The sequence below is a fragment of the Notolabrus celidotus genome, chromosome 4 (genome assembly GCF_009762535.1).
Source record: "Notolabrus celidotus isolate fNotCel1 chromosome 4, fNotCel1.pri, whole genome shotgun sequence".
NCBI classification, from domain to species: Eukaryota; Metazoa; Chordata; class Actinopteri; order Labriformes; family Labridae; genus Notolabrus; species Notolabrus celidotus.
This window is the reverse complement of record NC_048275.1, coordinates 1,427,477-1,445,679: the sequence shown is the minus strand read 5'-3', so window position 1 is coordinate 1,445,679 and position 18,203 is coordinate 1,427,477. Positions and strand designations below refer to the sequence as shown.

Here is an 18,203-nt window from a genome sequence, read left to right as displayed (position 1 = left end):
TCAGATATAGTTGTGATTGGCTGGAAGGCATTTAGAGGTGTTCTCTTATCAGTCTGAATCAAAAAGAGGAAAAGGGTTAAGTAAGGGATAATGTATCTGGCTTATTACCCGGCATGCATTTATCTTTAGCAGACTAGACTACTGTAACGGGGTCTTTACAGGACTCCCTAAAAAGTCCATCAGAGGACTGCAGCTCATACAGAATGCTGCTGCTCCAGTCCTAACAAGGACCACCAAAGTAGACCACATCACTCCAGTTCTTAGATCCCTACACTGGCTTCCTGTCTGTCAGAGAATAGACTTTAAAATCCTGCTGATGGTTTATAAAGACCTGAATGGTTTAGGCTGATCTGCTGCTACTTTATGAACCATCTGGACCTCTGAGGTCATCATCAGGTCCTGGTCTGCTTTCAGTCCCTAGAGTCAGAAGGAAACATGGTGAAGCAGCGTTTAGTCATTCTGCTCCACATATCTGGAACACACTCCCTGAAAGCTGCAGGTCTGCTCCAACTCTCACCTCTTTAAAATCAAAGATTAAGACCTTTTTATTTAACACTGCCTTCCTATCTTAGATTATTTTAACTCACTTTAAATTAAAAATGTAATTTTTAACATATTTCTAATTTTCCTTTTCTTTTCTGTTTTATTATATTTGTAAATTTAATCTGTCTTTTTATGCCTGTCTGAATGTTTCCAATGCTTTTAATGTTTAATGTAAAGCACATTGAGTTGCCCTCCTGTATGAAATGCTCTATACAAATAAAGCTGCCTTGCCTTACCAAAAAAAAGTGAAAGTGAGTAGGCTTGGTGGAAAAGGTGAGTTTTGAGGCGAGATTTGAAGGTGGTGGGAGAGGTGGAATTTTGTACATCCAGGGGGAGAGAGCTCCAGAGGCGGGGGGGGCGAGTGGCTGAAGGCCCTCGACCCCATGGTGGTCAAGCGAGCAGGTGGGAGGGTGAGTTGGGTGGAAGAGGAGGACCTGAGACTATATAAATATAAATATAAATATAAATTAATTTCCTGGCTGTTGCACATTTTCAAAAATGTCTCACTGCTTGTAAAAGTGTTTCTGATTTTGTGAATTTGTTTTATAAAATGTTAAAATGTTTTCCAAAATGTAAATTTGTCTCCAACTTTGTAAAAGTGTTTGCATTGCTCTTCCCAGCCACCGTAGTATAACCTAAAGTGTTCATTTCTGTGAGTATGTGGAATTCCCACTTCATCCCAAAGAGCAGCTGAATGCTGGGACAGGTTCAGGGACCTTTAATGTTCAGCTGAGGTGAGCCACTCCCAGCAGACAACAATAACGTCATGTGTTTTCACCTGTAGGGAGGAAACCTTAAAGCCTTCATTAGTCACTTCAGGTGAGCGGTCACAGGAAGATGAAGTCCAGGATTATACTCTTCATTCTTGCGGCTGTTGTCGCTCTGACTTCAGGCTCAATGGTCGGAGGCGTCACAGAAATAAGCATGAAAGATGTGGGAGCTCGGAAAGCTCTGCAGGCAGCTGTGGAACAACACAACAGGCAGAGCAACAACATGTGCCTCACCACGGTGCAGCAGGTGATCAAAGTGGAGAGTCAGGTAAGTCAGGTCTGGGTTACATTTGCATACAAGTTATCAGGTTGTATAAGCAGAGTCATTTTAACATTAGATCCAAACACACTCCTCATGTAAGAGCCTCATATGTTCTAATGTGAATTAAAGATATTCACAAGAAGTGACAGAAATTATATTACATGATATCTGAAACTTTATTTCCCCAAGTCAAACCTAGATTTAAGATATATTATAAGTCTTGCTGGAAGTCTGCCTCTCCTCCATCCTATGAGGGTTGGATCAGGTCTTCATTTTAACAGACTAGAAAAGATCAAACATTCACTGTGCTGATCCACGAACCAGTTCTTTAGAATATGACAGCCTGTCTTTGAAATTATAAAAACCCTGCAGTTCCAAGATCCACTTCAATAAAGCTGAGTGCATTGTTTCTTAATTATTTTTATTATTTTTTTAATATTAACCTATTTATTGTATTGTATTTCCACTATTACTTTATTATTATTAAATTTAAATGATCATTTATTATTATTGTTTTTTTCATTCCTTCACTGATCTACTTAGTTTGTTTTCTTCTAAGAGAGAAAAACATCACTTGCCTAATTTGTTTACATTAATCTTCTCTATCTAATGTGTAAAAATTCAAATAAACATCTTTGAAAATAAAGAAATAATATCCAGAATGTATATTTTGGATATAGTCACTGTATGTCTTCCATAGTCCTAATTTTAAAATCTGATATCATAATAAAAAATAAGAATCATCATCAGGAGAAATATAAAACTGTATTTTACAGAGATGCAAATTATTTATCCTAACTGACAGTAAATATTTAGAACATACAAAATGACATGTTACATTTATTTGATTGTTTTTCATTCCTGATATGAGTAGTTCAAATTACAACTATTAGAAATAAGGGTATTTTGTCAAATAAATTAATTTTCAGATATTAAAGAAAAGTTAATTCTAGAAAGATGAATGAAGGGGATTTCTGAAAGGCTCAGATATCAGGTTTGGCAGTTGAAATAGACCTATGGATGGATATACCTGTATCCAGGAGAGTAAAAATAACATCTCATGTACAGTCATGGCCAAAAGTTTTGAGAATGACACAACTGTTAATTTGCACAAAGTCTGCTGTTTCAGTTTTTATAATGGTAATTTGCATATACGAGGAGTGATCAGCTCAACTGCAATTAATTGCAAAGTCCCTCTTTGCCTTGAAAATGAACTTTATCACCAAAAACACATTTCCACTGCATTTCAGCCCTGCCACAAAAGGACCAGCTAACATCATTTCAATGACACACAGGTGTCACACACATTAACACAGGTGTGGGTGTTGATGAGGACAAGGCTGGCGATCAATCTGTCATGATTGAGTGACTGGACACTTTAAAAGGAAGATGGTGCATGACACCATTGTTCCTCATCTGTTAGCCATGGTTACCTGCAAGGAAACACGTGCAGCCATCATTGCATTGCACAAAAAGGGCCTAACAGGGAAGTTTATAGCAGCGAGTAAGATTGCACCTCAGTCAATCGTCCAGCAAGCGCCAGGACCGTCTCCTGAAGGTGTTACAGCTGCGGGATCGGGCCACCGCCAGTGCAGAGCTTGCTCAGGAATGGCAGCAGGCAGGTGTGAGTGCATCTGCACGCACAGTGAAGCCAAGACTTTTGGAGGAAGGCCTGGTGTCAAGGAGGGCAGCAAAGAAGCCACTTCTCTCCAGTAAAAACATCAGGGACAGACTGATATTCTGCAGAAGGTACAGGGACTGGACTGCTGAGGACTGGGGTAAAGTCTTGTTCGGAGAAGACGAGGTGAGCGCTACCATCAGTCCTGTCTCTTGCCAACAGTGAAGCATCCTGAGACCATTCATGTGTGGGGTTGCTTTTCGGTCAAGGGAGTGGGCTCTCTCACAATCTTGCCTAAAAACACAGCCATGAATAAAGAATGGTACCAGAACGTCCTCGGAGAGCAACTTCTCCCAACCATCCAAGGGCAGTTTGGTGATGAAGAATGCCTTTTCCAGTATGATGGAGCACCTTGCCATAAAGCAAAAGTCAGAACAAAATGGCTCGGGGAACAAAACATTAAGATTTTGGGCCCTTGGCCAGGAAACTCCCCAGATCTTAATCCCATTGAGAACTTGTGGTCAATCCTCAAGAGGCGGGTGGACAATCAAAAACCCACAAATTCAGACAAACTCCAAGCATTGATTATGCAAGAATGGACTGCCATCAGTCAGGATTTGGTCCAGAAGTTGATTGACAGCATGCCAGGGAGAATTGCAGAGGTCTTGAAAAAGAAGGGCCAACACTGCAAATATTGACTTATTGCATGAATTCTGTGAAATTCTCAATAAAAGCTTTTGATACTTATGAAATGCTTCTAATTGTATTTCATTATACCATAGAAACATCTGACAAAAACACCTAAAAACCCTGAAGCAGCAGACTTTGTGAAAATGTAATATTTGTGTCATTCTCAAAACGTTTGGCCATGACTGTAGAGGATGATCTGTTGACCTTGGAGGTGTGTTAGATAAAGAAAAACATGTTGACCTTTAAATCTGATTATTTGTAGACACTTTAACCCTAACTTCAAAGAGGACTCACACATAGAGATGCCCCAGATTATTTAATAGAGATGAACTCAATTCTGTGTAACAATACAATACATTAAAAAAATAGATTAAAGCTCCTGTGAGGAACTTTGTTAGGTGAGTCTGGCGTCCTCCTGCAGCTTTATATGTCTGCTGAGCTTGTCTTTCACACGGGGGGTGTTTTCGCCCCAAATGTTGTCCTTGTGTCTCCTGGCAGTCTCAACTGGAACAGATGAGAACAAACATGATAACAGGACTCTAGATTCAACCCCATAACCTAAAAACTGGGCCGCCATGGTTGGTTCTTGTTGTGGCGATTGTCAATGATTCTTTATGTGTTTGCAGGTGTGACTCAACGATCAGCTGATGATTGCACATGTTTATAAATGTCTGTTTTCATGACATTCCCTTGATTGAATCGGTCTTTCCCTAACAGGTGGTGGAGGGCCTTCTGTACAGAATAAAAGTGATCATGGCCAGCACCTCCTGCAGGAATCCCACTACAGCTGTACAGTGTGCCATCAATGAGGACCCAGAAAAGGCTCAGGTACTTACTTAATAAAGATAACAACAACCTAAGCTCCTAAGCTACTGATGATGTATACATAAAATGTGTTCTCTGTTTTCTTCCTCAGCTGTTTGAGTGCACATTCGAAGTGTGGGTCCGCGAGTGGATGACCCCTGACCCCATAACGGTGCAGCATACATCGTGCTCGTAAGAGGACTGCATGGGAAGAGATTCTGTGCTCTGAGTTTTTTTTTCAGAATCACCTTCAAACAGAGAACTTCTTATTCCTTTAAACTGTATCTTAGTTTTGATCATGTTGAATAAGGTCAATGCTGCAGATGTTGAAATATCCTGTGCATTGTGACAGAAGAAACTTTGTAATGTTTAATCATTAAAACAACCACATAACAATAAACTGGGCTGAACTTATGAGGTAATGAATGCAAGGCAAGGCAAGGCAGCTTTATTTGTAAAGTGCATTTCATACATGAGGGCAACTCAATGTGCTTTACATTAAAACATTAAAAGCATTGGAGACATTCAGACAAGCATAAAAGAACACAATTAAAATGACAAATATAATAAAACAGAAAAGAAAAATTAGAAATATATTAAAGATTACATTAAAATTTTAATTTAAAGTGGGTTAAAATAATCTAAGATAGGAAGGCAGAGGGAAATAAATAAGTCTTGTTGTATAAGAGTGTGTTCCAGATATGTGGAGCATAATGACTAAACGCTGCTTCACCATGTTTCCTTCTGACTCTAGGGACTGAAAGCAGACCAGTACCTGATGACCTCAGAGGTCCAGATGGTTCATACAGTAGCAGCAGATCAGCCTGAACCATTCAGGTCTTTATAAACCATCTGCAGGATTTTAAAGTCTATTCTCTGACAGACAGGAAGCCAGTGTAGAGATCTAAGAACTGGAGTGATGTGGTCTACTTTGTTGGTCCTTGTTAGGACTCGAGCAGCAGCATCCTGTATGAGCTGCAGTCCTCTGATGGACTTTAGGGAGTCCTGTAAAGACCCCGTTACAGTAGTCTAGTCTGCTAAAGATAAATGCATGGACCAGTTTTTCTGCATCCTGCTGAGACATGAGTCCTTTAACCCTTGATATATTCTGAAGGTGATAATAGGCTGACTTTGTAATGGTCTTAATGTGGCTGCTGAAATTAAGGTCTGAGTCTAAGACTACACCAAGGTTCCTGGAATGCAGGTGTAAAGTTTTTACAGTGCAGACTGTAGTTGTGTTTCTTTTTCTTTTTGAGTGGTTTTGCAATGACTTGTCTCACATATTAAAAACTGAAAAGTTATTTTTGACAATGGTTTTAATGTGACGTTCACACCCCTGTACTCGACTACAATCAAGTGGAAAAACTACATTTTGTGGGCAATTTTTCAGGAAAAGCAGATTATTATTATCAAGCCACAACATTTAATAAGTGTGTTAATGTTCATTCGACTTAAATATGTTAAAATAATCCAAAATTAAAAAAGAAATTTTCAAAAAAGATAAAACGAAGACAAATTCAGGCTTTTATTTTGGTGTTCTGACAGGAAGTAGTCGAATCTTCCGCCAACGAATGCACGGCGCATTCACTTGCTCTACGAATAATCGGGAAAAACAAACTTATATTTATACAAGTCTCCCTTAAGAAGGAACAACGGGGAGAAATCAGGAAAAGTTATGGCAGATGATTAGATGACTTGATTGAACATATTGATTAAAACATTATTTAAATTATTAGTTGTACATCTACGGTGGGCATCGTAAAAACTACGTGAGAAATGTTTGAAAAACATGACTTGGCGTGCTTTATTTAATTTGTGTTTTTTTTTTAACATACTGAATGGGGCTTCTTGTTCTCCTTCGTATTCAGTCTTTTTAATTCCTTCTTTTAAAATGTAGCATCCACGCTGATTTCAAATCTCGCTAACACAGCTAGCAGCTAGTAGCAGGCTGTCCAAGGAGCACCTGAACGCAGCATGTGACTGGGATTTCTCCAGCTGTCAATCTTTAACAGAAACTCTTAAAACTTTGAGCAGGAAACCTTTACAGGTTGAGGACAAACTGTTTATTATTGAAACATATTCACTAACATGAAGGTCCTCAACAAAGACGAGATACAAACCGCCGAAGAAGTTCTGTTACAACACTTTCCAAAGAGTTTGAAGGTAAAGATCAGACATTAAGATGGTTTTTAAAGAGGCAGTTATACTTCTACAGCTTTAGTATTCATACACATTGATTATTTTAGCTGTGTGGTTTTCTGCATGTCATCAAAATACAACACATTTAATGTAACGCTTAAATAATGTTGATCAGAGGCTGGTGAACACAGCGAGTTTGAAATTTCCCATCTTCTCTATAAGGGGAAGAGCAGCACGTGAATGCAGCATATAGGTAGACATGTTATTTAAAGTCTGTTTATGGTTTGATAAGGATCAACTTTTCAGACAGGTGTTTAGTGGACTGAATAAATATAAATATTAAGTTCATTATTAAATTATTTCAATGAAGATTCTTAATGATGAGGAATTATAAATATTTCAAGTTTCGGATTTCCCACCTGCCCAAATGTTACGTGAATCGTCCGAGTTATTCCAAATAAATTACAGAAATAATATTAATTTGTACATAATGAAATGTTTTCTTTTTAATAAACCGTTATAGTAAATATTTATTTAATGTATATAATTTTTCTTATTACTTTTTTTTTTAATTATTATTATTATTTCTTTTTTAAGGTCTATGGTTTCCTACATGGTATCAACAGAAACAAACCATCTACCTTGGAGGTGGTTGTCGACACCTGGCCAGATTTTAAGGTCATCATTTGCAGACCTGACCCCAAGGTGAGTTCACTGCCCACTGGAAAATTAAGTTACTTGTAGTTTTAACACATGGGGAATTTGTTTAAAGCTACTCCCTTTCCATTTCAATCAGGAGAGACACAATTTGAATATTAAAGGTTATTTATTAAAACTGAATGAATGATGGAACTTGACAGAAATCTTTGGCGTAAAGACTCTATGGGGATCATGTTGTGAGCATAGGATGTGTGAATTTGGCAGCTGAAGAAATCCCCCTAGAGTCCAGACTCTGGTGGTGGTGGTTGATGAATTCTAGGAGTTGAAGACTTTGCAGAGACCAGGTGGAGATGTGGAGGTGGAGGGGTGCGCACTATCAATGCAAGAAGGAACTAGCTGGAGAGAGAGACACATTTAAAAAGACAGCAGATAGTTGATAGGCTGATGATAAGGGTGTGCCACTCAGCTATTGGATGACGCCGCTGCTGATTAACCAATGACAGCTCTGGAGTGTGCAGCTGGAAGCGGGGGAAGAGGAAACAACTGCTGTGATTGCTTTATAGTCTTCCTGTCTGAACTTTTGTTAGAGCTACATTAAATTACCCTCAATTCACAGTTAATTCCCTTAATTCTCATGAAATGTTTCCAATTTCAAATATTTCCAATATTCTCCAGCTTATCTTCCCATGGAGATTTACTGGAAATGTCCCACCCCTTTGCCATCCTATGTGTAAGTGAAACTTCTTGCAATCTTGATTTCTGGCTACAGAGACGCTATAGCGACGTGACACAATAGAGACCCTGCTGTGAGTTGCCCTTTCCAAAGGACTTCCTGGATCCAACCTCCAACATGCAGCCTGTTACAGAAAGTGAAGACAGTAAACCTTTCCCCCAACTTATTAATTTAGTTTCTGACCTTTTGGATCAATCATTTTTTGATAATGAAAACATGAATTCTGCAACAAACCTGAGGACACTTCTGGGACTCATAGGGTTAAAAGTTATGTAATCTAAACTCTCCCACATTCAGACTCCTAACTCTGTTGTTGAGTTGCATGAAGGCTTAGCTGCATTCAGGATGAAATGATAACCCCAGCTTTTAGTCAGTAAACTTTGTGTTTACCTCACAGAACAGGCGAGCCCTGGAGTTCATGAAGAAGGTGACGTACTACAGCATGGATGAGCAGATCTTGAGGAGAATGCTGGCAGAGGAGAATGCAATCGACTGGAGTACTTACTTCCTCATCGGAGGTGAAAAAGAACAAGTGTCTTCATTTTCTTTTCAAATGTTTCCCCCGTAGAAAATCAAATCCTAACGATGCGTCATGCATGATGTTCTCCTGCAGGATTCGACTTCTCACACGCCTCGATGCTCAAAGAAGTGTCTGCAGAGAGAGAAGTCAACAACAAAGGATTCACTTTGGTGCATCTGATGTATTTACCGGACATCAGCAGTCTGATCACGGCAGACATTGACAGGTAGAGTCTGAGAAAGGGATGACGCCTGGTGAGGTGTCCTTTATTAGGAAACCCACCATTCAGCTGTGCTCATAAGTTTACATACCCTGGAAGATTTTTTGGCCATTTTTCAGAGAATATAAAAGATAAGAGGAACACTTTTCTTTCACTCATGGTCAGTGGTTGGGTGAAGCCATTTATAGTCAAACAACTGTGTTTACTCTTTTTAAATCATACTGACAACAGAAACTACCCAAATGACCCTGATCAGAAGGTTACATACCCTGGTGATGTTGGAACATGCACACATCATGACACAAACAGGTTTGAATGGCTATTAAAGGTCACCATCCTCACCTGTGATCTGTCTGCTTGTAATCAGTGTGTGTATAAAGGGTCAGTGAGTTTCTGGGCTCCTGACAGACCCTTACATGTTTCATCCAGTGCTGCACTGACGTTTCTGGATTCTGAGTCATGGGGAAAGCTAAAGAATTGTCAGAGGATCTGCAGGAAAAGGTAACTGAACTGTATAAAACAGGATATAAAAGGATATCCAAGGACTTGAGAATGCCAATCAGCAGTGTTCAAACTTTAATTAAGAAGTTGAAAATGAGGGATTCTGTTGAAACCAAACCACAGTCAGGTAGACCAACAAACATTTCAGCCACAACAGTCAGGAAAATTGTTCTGGATGCAAAGAAGAACCCACAAATAACTTCAGCTGAAGTACAGGACTCTCTGAAGAAAGTGGTGTGGCTGTTTGAAGATGCACAATAAGGAAGCACTTGAAGGAAAATAGGCTGCATGGTGGAGTCACCAGAAGAAAGCCATTACTACACAAATAACAACACAGGTGTTTGATAATAAATTGCTTCACTCAACCACTGACCATGAGAGCAAGAAAAGTGTTTCTCTTATCATTCATATTCTCTGAAAAATGGCCAAGAAATCACAAATACTGCCAGGGTATGTAAACTTATGAGCACAACTGTATATCCCTCCATCCCTACTTTTAAGAGGACTGATGCATGTTTATACTGAGAGCTCCAGAGTTCAGACAAAGCGTCATGATCACTTTCTAAGGACAGGAATACGACAGACGAATGGGACGTTGTCTTTTCCTGTTTCTCCACAGTGAGCTTGAATCCAGGGTTTCCTCCCTGGACCCGTCCCACACTGAGCTGGTGAATCAAACCTGGAAGTTTGGGAACAACGAGCAGGGCTTCAGAAACATTAAAAACCTCATCAGTAACTTCCCGTCCTGCTGCATCACCGACGATCAGGGTCAGCCCGTGTCCTGGATCCTGCTGTACGATTACTGCGCCCTGGGTATCCTGTACACTCTGCCGGAGCACAGAGGGAAAGGTTACGCCAAAGTCCTGATCCGCTCCATGGCCAGAAAGCTCCACGCTGAGGGATACCCGGTGTACTGCTTCATAGAGGAGGAGAACGCGCTCTCCTACAAGCTGTTTAAGAACCTGGGCTTCACTGAGGATCCCTCGTACAGAGCTGGGTGGTTTGAGTTCAACTTCTGACTTCACTACCTTCAGTTCTTTTTACAGTCCTTGAACGTATCGCTGACATATCGTCCAAAAATCATACAATGTGATAAAATGCACTTTTTGTTTTTGGCTTGTTCAACTTTTAAAAAAAGTAATTTTACTCTTTGAAGTCATTAAATGACAAACTGTACATCATGTTTAATGAATGTGTTTGAAGCTCATATTTGAAGCAATGCCTGAAAAAGTCTGTAATTATGTTTAATGTAATTATGATGGAAGTAAAGAAGCTTCAAACACCATCGCTCCACTGTTTCATACGTGATGACGTCCGACTGAAATAAAATGAAGCTTTGTTGATTCATCATGTCGTTGCATTAAAGGTACAGTGCGTAGAAATGGGAATACTTTGCAGTAAAACTCTAGAATGGAACGCTCCCTTGCACGCTCATAAAGAGAGCATAGGGAAATTACGGCTTCCATGCATGTGGACCAAGCAGCAGCCTCCAGTCCCAAAATACGAAGCCCATGTGAATGTGTTAGAAACCATGTTGCTGCTGTGGAGCGATAGTGATGTAAAGAGGCGGGGCTTTGAGCCTCCTCGCCAACAGCTACAGTGTTCCCGCCTGTCAATCAAGTCAGCTGTGCCTCTCATTGGAAGACTCCTAATCTCAATATCTTTGAAATTACTACATTATGATCTATCCAGACTCCACTCATCTTTTGAACCAGGCTGTAAACATGTTTATTTCTGGCTTCTTTGAATTGGTGTGTGTGTGGTTTCTGGTACTTCTGGAGCCAGCTTCAAGCGGATCCTCCATGAACTGCAGTTTTTAACACTTCCACATTGGACTCATATTTTTATACCAGTGGTTGCCTCTTGACTTCGATCCGTGTTTTGTTCCCTCACCAGGGACAATAAATAAAAGTTTCTGAAAGGTATGAGGGAAGGAAAGAAAAAGGCTTGAATGCCTCGTTGTTTTATTATTCATGTTTGTAGTTTATTCTATTTATTATTCATCGTGTCATGCACCATGAAGGTGCCCAGCCCAAATGGACTTACAAGACTCTACAAAAACAAAACAGGAGCTACAACATGAGAAGAAGAAGAAGAAATAAGAGCAGTTACATCCTGCACATGCAACAATGACCTAAAGTAATTAAAGAGCACAGAGGTACACTTCAGACATTTGACATTGACAACAACAGAATCAGACAGTGTGTGCTCCTTCTCTGCTGAACAGCATTTAACACAAACTGAGCAAACTGGAACACTTTGTGAGTAAACAGGAAGGGAAGTCTATCTTCATCAGACATGCAAAACAACATCAGGACAGTTTTCTGATATTTTGTTGAAAAGGAGGCGCCTGAGATCATGATATGAAGGACAGTAGAATAAAAAGAGCATTTCATTTTTAACTTCCTCCAGATCACACAGAGAACACTTTCTGTCCTCCTCTGGAACAGAGGGGAAGAGACCTGTCTCTAATGCCAGAGGAAGGAGACCACATCTCAGCTGAGCACACACAGACCTCTGAGCTCTGGTTAGGTGAAGAGTGACATAAAGCTCTTTGTAAAGATCTGCTCTGTTTTTGTTTTGTAATCTTCCTGACTTGAAACATCTGCAGACCGAAGACTGCATTCATACGACCCTTGTTGCCATTTTACAGAAGAGGATTAGGACCACTAAAATATATAAATAAGGTCCAATTTTTTATTATTATAATTATTCTGAGATTAAAGTCACAATTCTGACATTTTTCTCATAATAATGATAATTTTAAAAAAATTGGACCTTATTATTTTTTTTTTTTCAGTGGCCCTAATCCTCTTCTGTACCATTTGCAGTATCTAACCCCATTTTTAATATTTTAATGTTCAACATTATCAGTGTCAAACATTACCATTTACCGTAATCTAATCAGAACTGTCGCAAAAAGAAACCAGAGGGTCCTGTAGGTGCGGCCCTGAACCTGCAGCTGGAGCTCTGCAGCCTCTGCTTAACCCACGTGACCAAACAAGCCAATCACATACCTTCTTCTGCCTGACGACAAACTTCAGGATGTCTGCAGACTGACTTTACTAAGGTGTGAGCAGGACCTCTACTGTACTTTATATAATAATAATAATAATTAGAATAATAATTAGAATAATAACCTGATATCTAGAGACAGAGCTCCTGTGAAGGGATCATGGAGCTGAACGTGGAGCAGCTGAAAGAAGCAGAGAGTGAGCTGAAGAGATATTTACCTGGATCCCTGCAGGTGACTGAAAACTTTCCCCCTCAGATTTAAACTGAAGGAAGATCCCTGTAGTCAGACTGTGACTCACATTCACCTTTCAGGTGGTTATTTACTTCAGAAGTTAAAATCAAATGGATGTTTAATGCCAGGCAGGTCACACACGAGGTGCAAAAATGAGCAAGGAGATAAGAACTAGGAAGCAAGGAAGCAAGGACACATCCTCTGGCAACAATTAAAGCTTTAATATGTAATGAAATATTATCAGAAATATTAAATGCATTGTTTTTCATTATTTCAAACCGTTTCTTTCTTTATCTGATCATTGATTTAAGTGTTTGTGGTTTTGAAGGTGTACGGTGTTTTGATGCTCAGAAACAGACTCACATCAGACCGTATGACGGTCTTTGTGGACCGATGGCCTGACTTTAGTGTCCTTGTCTGCAGACCACATTGTGAACAGGTAATGTGCACAAATCCCTGCATGCATGCTGTTTATTAACTCCCACACACATTATGCATCTCTTTTTCTTTCATACAGAAAAATGACCTCTTCAAAGACATCATGGTTTTTGCAAACGATGAAACTCGTCTAGAAGAAACCTTGAGGAAGTCTTCTGTGGTGGACTGGACCAGGTACCTCTGTATTGGTAATAGCATCAGCACTTCTCTTCTTTGCATTGTCTCTTGAGTAGCTCTCTAAAGTCAGTTTATTCACAGATGATCTGCTTTCCAATCATATCCTAAGACATAACAAGAAGTTTAAGTTCAAATGTATCACACACTACTGTGATCTAAGTCCTCCTGTTGTTACGACATATCATCAAGGGATCTGAGAGAGATGAGGCAACATCTCATGTCTCCAAAAATAGAGTGCAAAGATCGATACCTGGAGTCATTACAGTGTGTGATACTTATATACTCACAGCATGAGTATATGATTAACTAAGAGCAAGGTGTTGATAAACAAATAGGAAAACTGGAAACTTTAAACTTGCTGAAATTATACATTTTAGGAGAGTTTAAGGAGTGTGTAACTTCAGGTAACATTCTAATCAATGACTTTAAAGGGATATTTCAGTGTTTTTGAAGTGGGGTCGTATGAGTTACAGTACATTAGTGCTCCTGTTAGCCACAATGAGTGCCGGTGAGCTCTTCCCCTTTAATGAGAACATTCCCAGAGGACCGGCAGCTAAGCTAGGATATGTTCTCTGCAGACAGGGTCGCCTATTTCACGTGATTTCACTAAAGTTAAGAAAATATGGTCCAGACACTCATCACGGTGCAAATGCATGCACCAGTAGAAAACAGTGGAGCTCTTGGGACTATTTTCAGACGCACTTCGCAAACCGGTGTTCTTCCGCTGCATGAGCACGGATACACGCCGATCAGCTGTTTGGATCTGTCTGTACTTTTAGGATCAAAAACTACAAACTGCAGAAATGAGTGATTCTGACAGCGACGATGACATGCCGTTTACTGTGGACACAAGAGGATCCCTCTATGACCCAGAGTTTACAGAGGAAGAACTCCAGATGCAGACCCAACTTACCAACGAAGAAGAAGAGAGGGGAGGAAGTTCTGTGCTAACGAGTGAGCAGGAGAGATCCCACGTTACCTGGTGGTGAATCAGAGTCTACCCAGAGAGCTTCTGCTGTCAGGAGAGGGACTTAGTGACAGCTTCAGGACCTTTCTGAATCAGAGGATCCCAGCGGCTCACATACGGCTCCAGTCTGCATCACTCATCATCCAGAGTTCCCTGCCTTACAGGAGGTCTGCTTGTTTGAACAGCCGGGTTAAAGACAGGAACGTCTCCATCTTTTAAATGTGCAGAAAAGTGAGTTTAATTCACTCTAAAGACCGAGACCGCTACTTGATCCTGCTACGTGCTTGTTGATCCAAACAGCTGATCGGCGTGTATCCGTGCTCATGCAGTGGAAGAACACCGGTCTGAGAGGTGCGTCTGAAAATAGTCCCAAAGCAAAGACTGACTGCAAACTGAAGATCTCCAATGTTTTCTACTGGTGCATGCATTTGCACTGTGATGAGTGCCTGGAACATATTGTCTTAACTTTAGTGAAATCACATGAAATAGGCGACCCCGTCTGCAGAGAACATATCCTAGCTTACCTGCCGGTCCTCTGGGAATGTTCTCATTAAAGGGGAAGAGCTCACCGGCACTCATTGTGGCTACCAGGAGCACTAATGTACTGTAACTCATACGACCCCACTTCAAAAACACTGAAGTATCCCTTTAATGTCTGTCTGTCATCTTTCTGTCTAAGGCTGCAGTCATCGTCACACGGAGATATTTAAAGCAGTGGCGTCTGAGAAGAACGTTCCCAGCTGCCAGCTTGCAGTGTGTCACGTGATGATCCTGGAGGATGTTTCCAGCCTTCCCCCCGTGGACAGGTAGAATTTAAATCTTGATTTTAATCGCTGCGTCTTAATTTGAAGGCTTTATTTGAATGCAGTGCGTTGAGGTTTGTCCAGTTTGGACGTCTCTTCTAAAGACGATGGAGAAATGTTTTCCCAGGATGCAATGAGAGCGTTCTTTGTGGCCCATTAATTTCAGTATGATCAGCTGCTGCTCAACATTTATCAACTCCAACCCGACATGAAAGGATCAGATTCAGTCGCTCTTTCTTCTTGTGCCCCCTGCTGTTTCAAAGTGGTACTACAACTCATTTTTGATCTCACTGATTTGTATTGGCCCTTATATGTAACGCTTTTTAACCATCTTCAGATCCAGATTTAAACTCCTGTAGTCCGAGTAAAACCAGTTTCTGCTCTGCCCTCCCTCAGCTCGGAGGTCTCTCTCAGCTCTCTGGATGAATCACACATCAGCCTGTTGAATCGAACATGGAAGTTTGGAAAGTGTGCTGAAGCTGTGAGGATGATCCAGAACATGGTCACACACTTCCCTTCCTGCTGTGTCCTGGATGCTGAGGGACAGCCTGTGGCCTGGCTCCTGGTGTACAGTAACTGTGCCATGGGCATGTTGTACACTCTGCCAGAGCACAGAGGGAAAGGTTACGCCAAAGTCCTGATCTGCACCATGGCCAAGAGACTCCACGCTGAGGGATACCCGATGTACTGCTTCATAGAGGAGGAGAACGCGCTCTCCTACAAGCTCTTTACCAGCCTGGGCTTCACTGAGGATCCTGCCTGCAGATTTATGTGGTTAGAGTTCAATGAGCTTTAAACGACTTGAAAGAGTTTTTTTTAGAGCAGGGGTTCCCAAACTTTTCAGCCCCTGACCCCCAAAATATAGATCCCAAAGACTCTTGACCTCCACTGTCCCTCAGAGTGATTTAATGTGTCTTCATTCAGCTGATAGGTGGAGCCGTTGCACCACCTTGAATTGAATCAGGCCAGAAGAACAACATTCTTAACCACTACAAAAGAGCAGTCATCCTCTCTTGAAGTCTTGCTGCTCTGTAGCTTTTATGATTATATTTTTTTATGTGTCTCATGTGAGACACTTTAATTGCCTTCTTGCTGAAATGTGCCAAAGAAATATCAGTGCCTTGCCCTGCCTTACCTTTTTCAATTCAACTTCTGCACCTTGCATCAGAGAAGGTGTAGAAGAGAGTGTTTTTAATTCTGTGTTTACTTCAGACTCATGTTGATCAGTGGTGTACTCAGGGGGGGAGAGCCTCATGTGTGAAAGAGATCCTCTGGGGTTAGATCAAACACTACAGAGTGCCTTCTCTGGTGACCTTTTATTCAACATTGCATGAAACAGTGTCGTCTGGTTGCACCTCAAATTTACAAAATGTAAAAATAATAATAATAAAAGTTCTTTGTTTGCACTCTTGTTGATCTAATGTTAAAAAATACTCCTGAATGCATACAGTCAATATATTGTTAAAGAGTGCCCTCTGGTTGCCATGGTAGTTAATTTTGTTATGTTAATTATTATAATGTAATCAGTAATATAGAAACATATCAACAGTATTGTGTTTCCCTTTTTGATTATTCAATTTCCAACACAATTAGTGACAAAGATACAGAGAATTATGTTTTATTAATAATAATAATAATACATTTCAAAGTGCCTTTCTCAGCACCCGAGGACACTACAGAGAGATTAAAAACACAATCAAATAAATAAAAAACAAACTAAAGTAACACCAAGTTAAAATGAAGCAGTGAAATGTTAGATTTTAGATGCCCCTGCCCCTCAAACAGCCTGAGTACGCCATTGATGATGATAATCATCTTTAACTTCAGAGGGCCATTCCTGTTGCTACGGGCCATTCAGTCTCTGTATTGTCGGAGCCAGAGTCTGGTTCGTATTGCCGGCAGTAAGTCGAATTCGTTCCCGGTGGGGGTTGGACTCCGCCAGGGCTGCCCTTTGTCACCGGTTCTGTTCATAACTTTTATGGACAGAATTTCTAGGCGCAGCCAAGTGGCGGGGGGTTTCCGGTTCGGTGGCCTTGGGATTCCTTCTCTGCTCTTTGCAGATGATGTTGCCTTATTGGCTCCATCGAGCGGTGACCTCCAGCTCGCGCTGGGACGGTTTGCAGCTGAGTGTGAAGCAGCGGGGATGGGGATCAGCACCTCCAAGTCTGAGGCCATGGTGCTCAGTCGGAAAAGGGTGGCCTGCCCTCTCCGGGTCGGAGGGGAGTCTTTGCCCCAGGCGGAGGAGTTCAAGTATCTCGGGGTCTTGTTCACGAGTGAGGGGAAAAGGGAGCGGGAGATTGACAGACGGATCGGGGCGGCGTCTGCAGTGATGCGGGCGCTGTACCGGTCTGTCGTGGTGAAGAGAGAGCTGAGCCAGAAGGCAAAGCTCTCAATTTACCGGTCTATCTACGTTCCGACCCTCACCTCTGGTCACGAGCTGTGGGTAGTGACCGAAAGAACGAGATCGCGAATACAAGCGGCCGAAATGAGCTTTCTCCGCAGGGTGTCTGGGCTCAGCCTTAGAGATAGGGTCAGGAGCTCAGACATCCGGGAGAGGCTCAAAGTAGAGCCGCTGCTCCTCCGGATCGAGAGGAGCCAGATGAGGTGGTTCGGGCATCTGGTTAGGATGCCTCCCGGGCGTCTCCCTGGGGAGGTGTTTCGGGCATGTCCGACTGGGAGGAGGCCACGGGGAAGGCCCAGGACACGCTGGCGAGACTATGTCTCTCAGCTGGCCTGGGAGCGCCTCGGTATCCTGAGCTGGTGGAAGTGGCCGGGGAGAGGAGTGTCTGGGCTTCCCTGCTGAGACTGCTGCCCCCGCGACCCGGACCCGGATAAGCGGAAAAATTGGATGGATGGAACTTCAGAGGAAACTTCAGAATCTTTGCACCAAACCTGAGTAAACTTTTAAAATGTGTACGAGTATTTCTGAGACTGTTTTGTTGGTATGTATCATCATAAAAAGTTTCTTATGTGACAATAAAGTTGTAACAGCAGAGTGTATTATTATTATTTTTTTTTTAACTTTATTGCCACAGTTTTAAAATAACAGGCAATTTATACAAATTTACACAAAAACAGTTTCACCTTGAGATTGGGGCGCTTCAGACTCAC

At 41.4% G+C, this 18,203-nt stretch overlaps 3 protein-coding genes across 7 annotated transcripts; all 3 read left to right on the top strand.

Moving 5' to 3' along the window:
- The first annotated feature begins 1,287 nt into the window (after positions 1–1,287).
- LOC117811734 (cystatin-like) lies at positions 1,288–5,109 on the top strand. The gene is made up of 3 exons (XM_034682169.1): positions 1,288–1,581; positions 4,601–4,711; positions 4,800–5,109. Exons 1-3 carry the CDS (start codon positions 1,381–1,383, stop codon positions 4,881–4,883), a joined length of 396 nt encoding a protein of 131 aa, XP_034538060.1. The 5' UTR covers positions 1,288–1,380; the 3' UTR covers positions 4,884–5,109.
- A 1,207-nt stretch (positions 5,110–6,316) lies between these two features.
- On the top strand, positions 6,317–10,807 carry si:dkey-76k16.5 (uncharacterized protein LOC566887 homolog). Of its 2 annotated transcripts, XM_034682762.1 has the most exons (5): positions 6,317–6,850; positions 7,424–7,531; positions 8,617–8,737; positions 8,833–8,965; positions 10,080–10,807. In XM_034682762.1, exons 1-5 carry the CDS (start codon positions 6,776–6,778, stop codon positions 10,477–10,479), a joined length of 837 nt encoding a protein of 278 aa, XP_034538653.1. In that variant the 5' UTR covers positions 6,317–6,775; the 3' UTR covers positions 10,480–10,807. The 2 variants fall into 2 exon arrangements, with proteins under 2 accessions (XP_034538653.1, XP_034538654.1); XM_034682763.1 differs by lacking the exons at positions 6,317–6,850; positions 7,424–7,531 and adding an exon at positions 8,144–8,216.
- A 1,675-nt stretch (positions 10,808–12,482) lies between these two features.
- Positions 12,483–16,498, top strand: si:dkey-76k16.6 (uncharacterized protein LOC566817 homolog). Of its 4 annotated transcripts, none has more exons than XM_034681230.1 (6): positions 12,483–12,530; positions 12,612–12,707; positions 13,036–13,146; positions 13,225–13,333; positions 14,969–15,095; positions 15,489–16,498. In XM_034681230.1, the coding sequence occupies exons 2-6, from the start codon at positions 12,636–12,638 to the stop codon at positions 15,886–15,888; spliced, it is 819 nt and encodes a 272-aa protein (XP_034537121.1). In that variant the 5' UTR covers positions 12,483–12,530; positions 12,612–12,635; the 3' UTR covers positions 15,889–16,498. The 4 variants fall into 4 exon arrangements, with proteins under 4 accessions (XP_034537121.1, XP_034537122.1, XP_034537120.1 ...); XM_034681231.1 differs by having other exon boundaries at positions 12,507–12,530; positions 12,618–12,707; XM_034681229.1 differs by lacking the exon at positions 12,483–12,530 and having other exon boundaries at positions 12,539–12,707.
- Positions 16,499–18,203: the final 1,705 nt, after the last annotated feature.

Excerpts from the sequence above, each read along its gene's own strand:
- si:dkey-76k16.6 (XM_034681230.1), top strand. The coding sequence starts at position 12,636 with ATGGAGCTGAACGTGGAGCAGCTGAAAGAAGCAGAGAGTGAGCTGAAG. Across the intron at positions 13,147-13,224 it reads GCAGACCACATTGTGAACAG|AAAAATGACCTCTTCAAAGA; the intron begins GTAATGTGCACA and ends TCTTTCATACAG. Across the intron at positions 15,096-15,488 it reads AGCCTTCCCCCCGTGGACAG|CTCGGAGGTCTCTCTCAGCT; the intron begins GTAGAATTTAAA and ends GCCCTCCCTCAG.
- LOC117811734 (XM_034682169.1), top strand. The coding sequence starts at position 1,381 with ATGAAGTCCAGGATTATACTCTTCATTCTTGCGGCTGTTGTCGCTCTG. Across the intron at positions 1,582-4,600 it reads TGATCAAAGTGGAGAGTCAG|GTGGTGGAGGGCCTTCTGTA; the intron begins GTAAGTCAGGTC and ends TTTCCCTAACAG. Across the intron at positions 4,712-4,799 it reads AGGACCCAGAAAAGGCTCAG|CTGTTTGAGTGCACATTCGA; the intron begins GTACTTACTTAA and ends TTTCTTCCTCAG.
- si:dkey-76k16.5 (XM_034682762.1), top strand. The coding sequence starts at position 6,776 with ATGAAGGTCCTCAACAAAGACGAGATACAAACCGCCGAAGAAGTTCTG. Across the intron at positions 6,851-7,423 it reads ACTTTCCAAAGAGTTTGAAG|GTCTATGGTTTCCTACATGG; the intron begins GTAAAGATCAGA and ends TTCTTTTTTAAG. Across the intron at positions 8,738-8,832 it reads TACTTACTTCCTCATCGGAG|GATTCGACTTCTCACACGCC; the intron begins GTGAAAAAGAAC and ends GTTCTCCTGCAG.